The sequence below is a fragment of the Schistocerca gregaria genome, chromosome 2, assembly GCF_023897955.1.
Source record: "Schistocerca gregaria isolate iqSchGreg1 chromosome 2, iqSchGreg1.2, whole genome shotgun sequence".
In the NCBI taxonomy this organism is placed as follows: Eukaryota; Metazoa; Arthropoda; class Insecta; order Orthoptera; family Acrididae; genus Schistocerca; species Schistocerca gregaria.
Window position 1 is genome coordinate 75202467 of NC_064921.1, and position 14079 is coordinate 75216545.

At 40.4% G+C, this 14079-nt stretch overlaps 1 protein-coding gene across 1 annotated transcript in view; it reads right to left on the bottom strand.

The window, feature by feature from the left end:
* LOC126336347 (gamma-tubulin complex component 5) overlaps positions 1-14079 on the bottom strand; it is a 203596-nt gene that overhangs the window by 20057 nt on the left and 169460 nt on the right. The window contains exon 17 of the mRNA XM_049999922.1: positions 6063-6201. Within this exon, the coding sequence (XP_049855879.1) occupies positions 6063-6201 (139 nt within the window). The remainder of the gene's footprint in view (positions 1-6062; positions 6202-14079) is intronic.

Sequence of the window (14079 nt, forward strand, 5' to 3'; positions counted from 1 at the left end):
CCCATTCTGCTCAGGATAAAATTAAATTTCTGGGTCATCACATAAATGAAAAGGGAATCTTACCGGACTCCAAGAAATTAAAGGCAATTAAAAACTTTACAGTTCCAACAACTAAAAAGTAATTAAAGGGATTCCTCAAAGTTGCTTCTATTTTCAGGATTTTCATTTACAACCACTCTATTAATGCAGAAACATTGTATAGCTTGTTGTGCAAAAATACTCCATGAGTGTGGACGCAACAATGCCAGAATGCATTTGAAGCAATAAAACATGCCTTAGTTAACTCACAAATTTTATATCATCCAGATATGAGCCAAGAATTCAGTTTAATGGCAGATGCTTTGGAAATTGGAATAGGTTCCTGCCTCTTCCAAGTAAAAATGATAGATGAAGAACCATCTTTTTTCCAATAACTTTTGCTAGCTGACTCTTAACTGCTTCTGAAAGAATGTATATGACTACAAAAAGGAAGGATTGGCCGTAGTCTGGTCATTTAAAAAATATCACTATTACTCATATGGAGCAAAGACAACATTATACTGTGACCACAAAGAGTTTAGTTCTTTGCAAACATGTAAATTATCGCATCTCAGACTAGCAAGATGGATGCTCTCACTCCAAGAGTTTCAATCTGAAATTAAATACATAAGCGGGCAGAATAATTTCATAGTCGATGCACTGTCAAGAATGCCAGATGGTGATTTGTCAACAAGCAACATTACGGACAATCTGTCCGAATTAAAAGATCTGTTACTGACTCTTAAATATATATAGGAAACATTTTCTTAAAATGTGTAAGACTACAGGAAAACCACAAAATGAATATCCTCATTGGCTTCCCATAAAAGAAGCTTTAAGAAAACCTGGAAATGAAGATCTGAAGTGACTCTACAAAGTTGAGGATGACATCTTATTTTTCAAAGGGCATCTTGATTCAGGCAATTGGAAGGTGTGTATTCCTGAGAAGAATGAGGATAACTTAATTTTGTACATGCACATCACTTGGGGACATTTTGGAGTATTAAAATGTGCTCAGAAGATTCAAGCATATTGCTACTTCCCAAACATTCGCAGGAAAGTGCACCGACAGTTAAGGAAATGTAAAATTTGTCAGCTAGCCAAACCAGGAAATTTATGTGTGATGGATTTACAACATCCTATTATGCCTACTAAACCACTATAGATCATTTCAGTCAATGTCTGTGGTCCTCAACCATCATCAAGAGGAGGATACAAATATTTTGTAGCTTTTCTCAACATATTCACCAAATATGTCAAACTTTATCCATTAAAATCAGCTATAGGTGCATCCATAGCCAAGAAACTGGTCAAAGATTATATAGTGAACGTAGGCAAACCAGAGGCTATTCTTTCTGGCAGTGGGTCAACATTCACTGGATTTTGTTGGAGGCAAACACTAAGCAGCTGTGGTACAAAACACATTCTAACATCAGTGTGCCACCCTTCTGCAAATCCTGTGGAACGAATCATTTGTGAATTAAACCAGTTCAGTTCATGAGAACATATTTCCACAACCAGCAAACCAAATGGATCTATTATCTTGACAATTTTCAAGAAATTGTGAACAATATGACACACACTATGACAGACTGCACTTTGTATGAACTGATGTTTGCAAAACAGGTACAGAATGACTGGATTCAACCAATCCCTAAAGCAGCAATTGACAGAATGTCTCTACAAAATAAAGTACACCAACACTTACTCAATATAATGGACAAGGCAAAGTAAAGAAAAATCTATTTTGACAATCAACTAGGAAGAATAAAAACATATAAAGTGAAAGACGAAGTTTTAGTAAAAATGCATCCTAAGGTTTCACTTATACAGAGGCAACTATTGTATCAAGGACCATTTGTGATAACAAAAATACCTCATCCAGGGTTCTATGCTTTGAAGGATGTGAAGAATGAAACGGTGAAAGGAATGTATCCTCATCACTTGTTGAAGGAATTTCACAATGACTGAAAATTCTGAAGACTGAAGATACTACACATATCAAATAACATTGATCAGACAGTTTTGCATTGAAACTATGAACCATACTTACGATATTTTGTTCCTTTTTGCAATTTAGTAGTTAGTTTTTCTTTTCAGGCATAGTGTTCAAGATGTATGGAGACATTATGTATTTGTTTTTTAATGTAGAGATAAGTTTTCTTTCCAGAATGCAGAGAATTTAGCTATAGTATGACTGATTTATTTTAATTGATAGTATATTGACTAATAAGAAAATGTTAATGTCTATATAGTGGACATTAATAGTATATGGTGTCTTGAACAATCATCGACATAGTGTTGTGTGAATGCTCATGTTTGTTTTGCCCAAAAGTGTTCATCCACAAGAGGGGCATATATGGTGTATCTTGCAACACGAGAGAAAGCAGCGTGACTTGACGTGACAGTGCTAGAGAGAGAGACAAAGATATTCTTTATTACTCTGTGGCGGTTAGCACTCAGATAATTATTCTTAGTGTAGGAAGTCTTTGTTCTTGTTAAGAAGTAATTCATTAGGATGTTTTCATTCTTGTCAAGTAGAAATCAATGCCACTGTGAGATTTTGAAGGAAATTGAATTATATATCTGTGTATAAGCCAGTGAACAGATAATTAATATTACGAGAAGAATTTCATTGACACAAGAGTCAATAAAAGATTGTTCATTTCAAGAAGGTACGTGTTTATTCAACAATTGACATATGCTTCAATTATGATCTATTAATGAATACCAGCTCCAGAACATTTCCCATGGGAGCGTTCATTTCTAATTAAATAGTTTGATGCTTTCTTCGGAAAAGCAGGAATTCCTCAGATCATTTAAATCCACCAATGTTGGAGAGTTCTAAGAACTGAAAGCAAACCTGATTACTATGCAACAGAGCCCAGATGAATATTTCACCACAACTTTTATTAACACTTTCAGCTTTAATACAGCGTCTGCAGCAGCTGGAGCAGATCAGTACAACAACAGAAGCGTGTAGTGTGAAAGCAGTTTCACACATCACCCTGTATCAAACCAATGGTGTAGGTATTCAACACAACAGAGCACACACAGTCACATGTAAAGGCAAACACAAGGTGGTGTGGGAGACATAGAGAGAGACACTCATTCAACATAAGTGCTCATCAAAGAGACTTTTAGTTACCAGTATCAGTATACTCTTTCCACTATCAATCATGTCACTCACTAGGTAGAGGCAACACACTCACATATAATGGTGGAAACAATGGAAAGGCCATTTGTACAATTCTGGGTATTGCATTTCATCCATCAGTACCTCTCAGGGTCACAGTTCGAGTCCTTGTTGGTCTCCCAGCTATGTAACCTTTGCAGTGTCCAGTGCTATCACACCACAGCCTACCACCCACAAAGCAGTGGGCTTACAGAATGGTGACATAAGAAACGCAAAGCAGCAACTAAGCGCTGTGCGGCCCAGTGGACAGAATCCTTAGCCTGTCATACTGGGTGTTCATTACACATTTGCAGAAGTTTCGTGAGCAGACATTTTTAATGGTGAGTTCCTCAACCTATTAGCATATTTCCCCCTTCCAGTACAAGTGGCCACTACAGTGTTACCAGGCCTAGCCTGGAGTGCAAAATAACACATTATGTGAAAATGAACACTCTGCCCCAACCCCAAGGTTCACCAAAACTTTTTATGTATGAGGTTCAATACATTGTGCTATGAGATGATGCAATGAGCCTAGTACTGCAGCCACCATATTCTGGGCTGCACTGGCTACTGAAACAGGGGCCAATACATTTGACACATTAGTACACTGGAAGCCAGCCATCATCTCCATGCACTGCCTAAACCCTGCCTGGATTTTGCAAGATACACACAACACAGAGATTGGGAGAAACAAATAGCTCATTATGGGGATTTTGCAAGATACACACCACTCAGAGAGAAGAAAACAGTCAAGAAGAAAGGGATGACAATGCACCACCTTATTCGTCACTGCCAAAAGCAACTGTTCTGCCACTGCAACTCCCTTGACACTGCACAGCAATCTCATTATGGTCACATCTGATGATGTCCCCCTATTTTAACCAGTGTTACCTGGTCTAAAATTGGGTGGGGCATGGGGAAAGGAGAGGGGCATCAACACTGTACTTCTTTGCCAAGAAATGGTCCAGTCATGTCCTACATTGCAGCCAGCCATTGCAAGGCTGGTCATGAACAACTCCATGAAGAACACACGAGCAGCTGGGACCTATGTTAGCCCCCTCACATCAGGGCTCTGCACTGCAAGAGGAGGAAGCGGGTGCTCTGTGGGGACCTCGTCATCAGTGAGGTGAAATATTAAACAAATAAAGCTCTTTGGCAAAGATACTATTTAGCTCTCCAACATGAATCAGTATCTTTGTCACTTGTGTCATCCTCAGTTTCAAGTAAACAATTGTATTGTATGTACATGATCTTTCTGTATATTCTGCTGTTAGTAATAAATTGCTGTTAATCTCACTCACTAGCATCCAGTTTCATTTTGCAAGAGCCCTGTGCTCCAATTCCTACACCTTTACAATGCAGTTATCATTAACTTCAACACTATCTTCTATATATACATATTTGTTACTAGTGCGTGGATTGTGCTCCATCATTAACGTCAATATGAAATGCTACTCACCACATAGAGGAGCCACATTGAAAGAAGACTGCTTAATATTATCAGCTATCAGATTAAATCATTCGTCAGATGTAAACAAAACACACACACATTCACATATGCATAACACATTCACACACAATCACTGTCGCCTCCAGGCACTAAGACTCAACTGCAGCAGTGATGAACAGTGGCTGGGATTGGGAGTGAGGGGTTGTAATGGAGATACAGAAGAACTGCACAGGGGGGAGGGGGGGAGTAGGTATGGAGATGGACAGCAAGACAGAAGTGGGTGAAGATGTTGTAGTACTGTCTTTGGGAGTAGGTGGGGACAGGATGGAGGACTACGAGGTTCATCTGCTGGAGACTGCTGTGAGGGCAAAGGGGGACAGAAGGGAAGCATAGAAGGTGAAAGGACTAGACAGATGTGCTGAGGGAGATAGAAAGTATATGTGAGAGGCTGGAATGGGAGCAGGAAAGAGGACAGAGGCAGGTGGGGTGTATGGTCTAGCAAAGATTGAGGGCAGGAGCATAATGGCAATGAAGGATAAGTTGTACGAAGTGTTCCCACCTGTACAACTCAGAACAGTTGCTGAAGTTGGGTAGGACCCAGATGGCACAGGCCATGAAGCAGTCACTGCACATCATGTTGGGCTGTGTGGTCAAGCTGTCTCTTGGTTACAGTTTGGTGGTGGCTGTTCATATGGACAGACAACTAGTTATTGGTCATGCCCGAGTAGAATGCTGCATCGTGGTAGCAGCTACTTTGGTAGGTCAAATAACTGCTTTCACAGGTGGCCCTACCTTTGATGGAGCAGGAGATACCTGTGACAGGAATGCAGTAGGTGGTAGTGAGAGGATGTTTGGGAGAGGTTGGCAACTAGATATATTTCAGGGGTGTGAGGTGGGGGAAAGGGTTGGGAGCAGGGGTGGAATAGGGATGGATAACAAAGTTGTGTACATTGTGTGGGTGGTGGAATACCACTGTGGGAGACGCGGGGAAGATAGTGCCAAGGGTATTTCCTATTTCAGGGCACGATGAGAAGTAGTCAAAATCCTCTTAGAAAATGAATCAGTTGCTCCAGTGCTGGGAGTTATATATATCTTGTGTGTGTGTGTGTGTGTGTGTGTGTGTGTGTGTGTGTGTGTGTGTGTGTGTGTGTATAAAGTAGTGAATGTTTGAAAGCTGAATTATCATGTGTCAATTCTTGTTTTCGTGGCAACCTACTGCTTAGTGTCTCAATTACTACACAGTAAGTGGTTATCTTCACTCACTCCAGTATTCATATATTAAACAGGATTTTCCAGAATCATATTTTTTCAACATCACCTTCTTAAAATATGAGCTCATGGCCTTATACTGTGAGCATAGTGTAATTGTCTACAAAAGTGAATTTGGTGAATAATGTGCACAATTAATAACCAACATACCTTTCCAATCCCTGAACTGTTTCTCTAGTAGGAACTCCAAAATAAGGAGATAACTGAGCAAGAGATTCATTAGAAGAGGCTGTGTGACATGGTAAATGATACACTAAAGGCTGTGTTTTCATTGCTGCCATACATTTATCTGAAAAAGACAGAAAGTTATTCTATATGAAGTAGGCCTATTTAACAAAAACTAAAATAGTAATAACCAAAATACAAATAGGACAACAAATGACATATTGGAATTGACTGTTCCTGGGATAGTTAAACAGAATCACCCTCAGGAACAAAGAATAGATTAATAATGGTACAGAAATGAGAATGTCACTTGTAAGTGCAGGTCAAGAAGTGGACACTTAACTTTTTTTCATTATGATTCCTCCTCCTTCTAGCCTCTCTTGGAGAAGGGTCCAAGTAGCTTTCTTCCATAAAAACTTTTATATGTATTATTTACCATTTACCCTCAATGCCTTTTTCTAAATTTAATGCAGCTACCTATCCACCTCAAAAATTCAATATTTATGTTTTTCTATTTGCATTTCCATGAGACTTGTTTTAGTTTTGGTTTAACAACTTGTAAGTGAATACTCATATACAACACAGCATGTACATGGGCTCTAAAACACATACTGTAAGAGCTATGAACTCTTGTTCATCTTTTCTACTATGAAAAACATCTTTTCTACTGCAAGCTACAGAATGTAGTAAACAAATGAGAACACATTCCTCTGCTATTGTCCTTGCATACAGGACAGAATCCTTTTAATTTTTTTTATTGTGGGGACATTTGAAATCTTCGGTGTATACAAGCCCCTATTAATTATGTACAAACAGAACAGGAATGCATCATCAATGCCTGCTAGTGCATCCACGAACAACATTGAATTTTTCAAAGAGTGCAGCATTTCCTGTCAGACAGAAGCATGCCTTACTGTGAATGGACACCATCATAAGCATTTTCTTTAGTGGTGGCTCACAAGTGTAAGTCAGTGTAATAGTACGCAGATTACATCAGAAGCTCTGCTATTTCACAGTAACAGAATAATTTGTTCCCATTTGTTTACTGCATTCTGTAGGTTGTCTAACACTAGCAAATAGCTTGCAATAGAAGTAATTTGTTTCACAGTAGTAAAGGTGAACAAGTGCTCACAGCACTTGAGGTGTACATTTTGTAACCTATCATTACTGCACATTTTTCATTGTTCTGGTCCATATCACCATCTCTCAAAATATGGAATACTTTTTAACACATTTTATACAGTGTTTATAGTGATTTCTTACTTTCAAATTTATGTTTAATCAACAGCATCCTACTACAGGATGCGCAAAATAAAATTAGCCTGAAAAATGTTTGTAAGACATATGAAATTGACTTCTGTTAATGAACAGGAGAACTGCCCATCAGAAAATGATGGAAACTAACTGTGCTTTTCTTATTCACCAATCGGCTGCTGTCACATGTCTGCACATGATTTTTAGACCCACAGTCTTTCATTTATTCAGGCAAGGTCTAGTTCAGCCTTTCAGAGTACACGAACTCATGGAACATGTGTCATTATGTATCAGAAAATCCCTATCAGTACTTTGAAGAGCAATTGCACAATCTCAAAATTGGTGTTCACCTTTATTTGCTGCTGAGCATTAACATAATGGAACAGGCTTTATGTCTTATACATAATGCTGATATGTTTAGTTCTATACATAATTACAGATATTAACTGTACATTCTAAGTTTTAACACATATTTCATATATTTTATTACATACTCAATCACAGATATTTACACTTAATTATATACACAGCTATAAGCATTTATACTGAATTATCTACGCAACTACAAACATTTAGCCATACATTTTAAATTGTAATATATGTAGATATTTTTTTCATCAAAAATTGTTACATTATAAAATGGATTTTCAGTCAGCTAGCTGTACAGTTTTCTTTGAAATAGTTTAGGAGGCATGGACAGTGCTGAGGGTGGGTATTTGTTAAAGATTATTGCGGAGCTAAGTGTGCATGAGTAGGCTGTTTTTCCTAGTCCGTGTCTTGGAATATCCATTTTAATTTTTCCTCTGGTGTTGTGTTGGTGTATACCTCCTCTTTTATGGTGCTCAGTGTTTGAGGTTCGCATTATAACATGAATGTTTCATCAAACTAATGCTTCACAGTATGTCTAGAATCTGTTTCACCCATATTTGGATCATCTCACAGAAGGTGAGTGACTGTACAGATATTTTCAGCACGACAGAGCAACAGCACACTGATAACCTTGTGTGGAGAGGACTATCAGTAGAAGCACTGCAACTTCCTGGCTATCTCAGTCACCTGATCTCTCTCCTTGTGATGTTTATCTGTGGGGCAAGGTATGGGTCAGGTGTACTCAAGTAAAGCTCACACAATAGAAGAGCTACAGCAGAACACTGAAAATCCATTCCTGCTGTCCCACAAGACAGAGCCGCTACATATGTCTCACAGTTTGATAAATTGAGCATAGCACAGCATTGACTTCAACGGTGACCACTTCCAGCCTATTCTGTGATGTTCATTAACTAGGCTCAATCCCACGTCATTCCTATTGTAAATAATTCTGAGTCAGTTTTATTTTGCCCAATCTGTATTTGGTGAGAGATCATCTTCCCACCTTTATATAATTATAAATATGTATGATGAATTCGATGTGGCAAAATCTTCCAGCATGTAAATAACTATTTGTTATTGAGTACTATGAGTATACTTGCATTAATGTGAAATTACATTGTGGTAGAAAAACAGCAGCTGAATGATGCAAGTAGAAAACTACCATAGGAACTGGCGAAAATGTTAATTCACAGTAATGCACAGAAAAAGGAATAAAGATTAGAGTTTAGCATCCTATCAATAATTATTTGAACTACTGTCCTCTTGAATGCAAGTCCAGTGTCTTACCATTGCACCATCTTGATCAGTGTTGAAAGAATGATTTATGTTCCCTTCTTTACACCTAAAGGATGCACATGCCTAAGCAGTGTGCTAGTTAAGAAAACAGCAATACATGAGCTGGAAGAGCCACGCAGGCTGGTTCTAACGTATTAACTCAAAAGCTAACGACTACAGTAACATTCAAAATGAGCTAATACCTCTTAATCAAGGAGGTTGTGGATCAGGAAGACCCTGGGTGGCTTTCAACGTTTGTTCAGCATCATCTGGTGGTGTGGGAAAACCACTTCAATGGCGTGTTTGGCTTCAATGGAGTGCCAAAACGGTGGGGATGGAATAGTAATAAACCAGCTTGGTAGATCCAGTGTGCACTGCACTTCACTGCACTATTTGCAATGTAGTGCACACAATATTCCAAATGCTGATACTGGGAGGACGTACTGGGTATCCAACATCAGGCTTTGTACTCCTGTAGTCAGTAGAAGCACCTTGACATGACACAGCATGAGAAGGCTGCATCGAAAAAACGCGGTAGCACTTCTCTTATTAAATGGATCATGACAGGACAAGTGCGGAAAAAGAATTCTGCATTTCATGCATACCACACTGAAATGCAGCAGACGACAATGTGGGCCATGTTGCATTGTGCAAGCGAGCTGCTGAGAGCACAGAGCTGGGGATGTTGCCTTGTCGGAGTGGAACAAGAGACTGGTCAAGCAACAGTTTGGCATGTCTAGCATCTGGAAAGCATGGCCATCCAAGTTCTCCTTCCAGTGGCAGTGACCAGCGAGGGTATTGCCGGGCTGCTTTCCAGTCTACGCAGCCCATCATCTGCTGCTACAAATGGAGCGAGGGAAGGAGTCACCACACGGTTCCCCCCTTTTGAGAGTAAAACACGTGTCAACTGTGCAGAGGGGTGTTTAAAGCTATGGGGCATGCATGGGTTGTTGCTGCTGCACTCATGCTGTGGTTTCCATTGGAAGGAGGGGCAGCTCCTGTGCACAACATTGGCAGCATGTGAAGTAGTGTCAATGGGGCAGATGCCAGTGGCTGTGGTGACGACACTCTGTTGTGCGTGGTGGGCACCTTTGGAAATGGAGTGGAGTCTGTGTTAGCTGGAGGCTGCAAAAAGGGTAGTGCAGTGGCAACATCAGGGTCCCAGGCACTGGGAGGTGTGTCACTCATATAGTCAGTTGATGATGGACCAGAGGCAGCGTCGGCTGGTGGTGTGTCGACTTGGCATCTGGGGTGACGTCAGCCGATGGCATGTCAGGGACACCAGAGGGGACAGTGTTGGCCTGCATTGTATTGGGCACATTGCTGACAGTGCTGTGGATGTATCCGCTGATGGCAACTCTACCTCAACGGTGCTGTGCTCATTGGCTGGAGGGGGCTCTAGGACATCGGCCGGCTTGTCTGTCTATGGAGGCAGTTGTCATGACCCCATTCAGATGAATGGAGAACGTCTTGTCCCCATGTCACAACACCAGGTGTGGACCCGAATACTGAGGGCAGAGTGGTGGGTGGTATGCATCAACCTGAAGTGTGATGTGTGTGCTTGCTGTGTGGTCACAGTGGATGAAGGTACAGTGCACACCATGCTGTTGTGGAGGTGCTGGTTGTAGTTGGGGTGGGGGCGAGCTGTCAGGTTGTGAAGGATGCATGAGGATGTCACACCAGATCTTAGGGTTGGAGCCAGGTATGGCTCTTAGATGGAGGTTGAGGCCAGAGTCCGCATACCGAAGGGCATGGGCCAGGCCCGGGTCATCCTCTTGAGCAGTGGGCAGGGTATTCTAGTTTAAGAGTTGGGTGATGACACAGGAGCAGCCAAGGCAATCTGCCACAATGATGTCAATGCCAGCAATATGCCAGACATTGGTGGTGAACTGTGCGATATACTCCTGTATCCTAAACTGTCCTGCAAAAACCAGAGGAGGTGGTGCGGTGGTCTGTGAAGATCATAAAGACGCATCCCTTGACTGAAGATCAGAAATAGCAGATGGCTTGATGGACTAAAGCAGCTGGCAGTCATATACGCCCCAGCAACATTGTGTATCAGAGAGCTTGGATGAAAAGAAGGTGAGCAGTTGCCAGATGTCCACATATTGTTGTAGGACAGCTCTGGCTTGCATCCGTCACTATTGTGAAGGAGGCATGGGAGTGGGGGCGGGCCAGAAGGGTCGCATTGGCTAAGTCCCATTTTGTTTATTGGCCAAGACCACTACATCGCCTAACAATAAATGAGCATCCGAGGCCAGGGCAACCTGAAGTTAGAGATGATGCATTCTTTTAGTTTGCTTAGCTACCGGGTGGGGATGGTGTGAAACAACATCCTGGACTTGGGCAGCAGTGGTCAAGTCGAGGTGGCTGACAACCATCCCAAATTTTGTTGAATCACTCATAATAGAGCAACCTGCGAAAACTGCATCAATGGAAGCAAACCACAAATGTGAGTCTTGCAGGTTGAAGGGGGCAAATGAGCAGCAGTGCAGCCAGGGTGGATGGTCTGCAGAGTCCGTTTGTGCTGGGCATGCTGCGCTGTTGGTCAGCTGAGTCAAGCAGTTCTGTAGTGCTGACAGTTGCATACCAAGTTCTGACATCTCGAAAGTGCTCATAGGTGCTGGAGTGGGAGAGTTAATAGGGTCTGCTGGTTAGAGAGCCCATTGGGCATGACCACTGTGGGGGTGGGAACATGTGGCAGACACAACAACTTAACCGTGTAGGCAGTGTTTCGTGGAAAGCAGGAGGGTGCTGGCAGGCAATGTTGCAGAGAGTAAAGCAGGTGAGGTACGCACAACATGGACTGCGCAATACAATCTCTGCCATGTATTATGGCGGGAAGGGGTGTTAAATACACCACACGATTACACTGTGGCTTCTCTGGGCGCACGTCTGTTGGCTGCGGAAGGGGCGTGGTGGTGTGCGCATAAGGGATGGCGTGTGGAGGGGTGTAGGTGGGGGATGGTGGTGGGTGCAGAGGGGTGGTGTACTTGGAGGGGTGTGGGAGGGTGGAGAGGGCACGGGGTGGGTGGGAGTGCAATCCGGATGCATCAGGCTGATTTCATGAACTGATTTTTATGACCACGAGGGTTGTGCTGATCGGAATAATAAAAAAGGAAAATCAGCATGTTTCAGTAATGAGTGTTGGCACCTTGGTTTAGAGGGGAGTCACCAGTGAAGGAACCATTTATGTTCCCTTCTAGACACCTAAGGGGCGCACACGCCTAAGCGGTGTGCGAGTTAAGAAAACCATAATACATGATCGGGTGTCCTGGAGGAGCCAAATGGCTGGTTCTAACATATAAGCCAAAAGGTAATGACTACAGTAACATTCGAAATTCGCTAATACCTCTTAACCGAGAAGGATCTGGACCGGGCAGACCATTGGTGGCTTGCAACCTCTGTCTGGTGTCGTCCAGAAGCATGGGAAAATCACTTCAATGGCATACTTGGCAGAAAAGCATAGTAATAAATCATCTTGGTAGTCCTGGCATGCACTGCACTTTAGTGCACTATATTGCACACAGTATGCCAAATGCTGATACCAGGAGGATGAACCAAGTGTCTGGCATCAGGCTTTGTATTCCTGTAGTCAGTAGAATTGCCTCGAGAAGACGCAGCTCAGGAAGGCTGCATGGAAAAAACACGATAGCAGTTCTCTTATTATATGGGCTGTGACAGGAAGACAACTATGAGCACACGGTAAGAATTCTGTGGTTCGCTCATACCCCGGCAAAATGAAGTGAATGGTGATGCGGGGTAGGTATGACAAAAGAGAAGGAAATCTTTAAGAAAACGGTATAGTGGCAAGCAGAATACCCAAAATGGATTTAAGAAGTATGTTTTCACTTCCTGTTGCCTTTTTATATCACCTTCAAGGCCAATGAGCAAAAGGATTTTTTTTATTCTATAAATGTGATTGACATAAATATTTTGTAAAGTAGCTAAACTCAAATCCTTGAGAGGCCTTTTCAAGGATCTTGTAAGCAAACCGCTCACTTCCTAATACATGTACTCCATTATACTATCCATGGTTGGTAATAAAAATCAGTTTCAAATAAACTGTACTTTGATTTATACAAATAGGTTTATTTGTTTGAAGATAGATCTATAATTAGTCTTATCAGTTAATAAATAATGAAATAAAGTTTTCAAATTTTTCTCTAACATTTGGTGATCTAATTATATATCCTAAATGTGTAACTGATGAATATGCTAAAAATTGCCATAATGATGTTTGATTTAAACGTCCTAATAATTATTAAAATAGTAATCATGACAATCAATGTTCTTACCTGGATACAATTTGATAAGAATACTGTGGGGGATTTTTTTGTCATGCTGTTAACATGAACTATTACTTCTTCTTGCTGCTCCTATAAATTCTGGAAACCAATAGCATAATGGAGCAGCTCCAATTTTAATAATAATAATTTATATCCGATGATTATGAATGGAATATGTTCTCTCTCTCATCCTGTCAGATATTTTATAAAAAATGACTAGAACTGAAAATAAAAATATTATTGATGCTACTGCTTGAAGACTAAAATATTTAATTGATGATTCATTTATTATTATGTTTAGTCCTATTCAAACTCCAAATCAGGAATTTGGTGAAATGAACAAGATTGTTCCTGTCATTAATGTTGATAGGAAGAGAAGATTTGTGCAGTCCTTGGTTATTAAAAAGCAGAGGATTGATGCCTCTAACAGTTGGCTGTGGATTTAGTTCAGTTAGATTGCCTTCTTATAATATTACATTAAAGTGTATAATGCATGTTGGTTTTTGATAGTAAATGAGGGTGTTTAATTCTATCTTATGTAATATTACTACAGGTAATTATTACTTACTTTTTTTAACTTATTAAGGTAACCCCTTTAATCAGGCACTCTATTAATTTTTGTTATTTAGTACTTCAATTTAAAATTTTCTTATCTTCTTTATGTTCATTTTCATTAAAGTTACTCAATTTTTGTATTTTAAAAGTAGAATTTTAATTTTTTATATTAACAACTTAATTTAATATATTACATTTAATTGAATACTTCATTAAAAATTATATATTTTTTGTATTAATTGATTATATTAATGCATGTA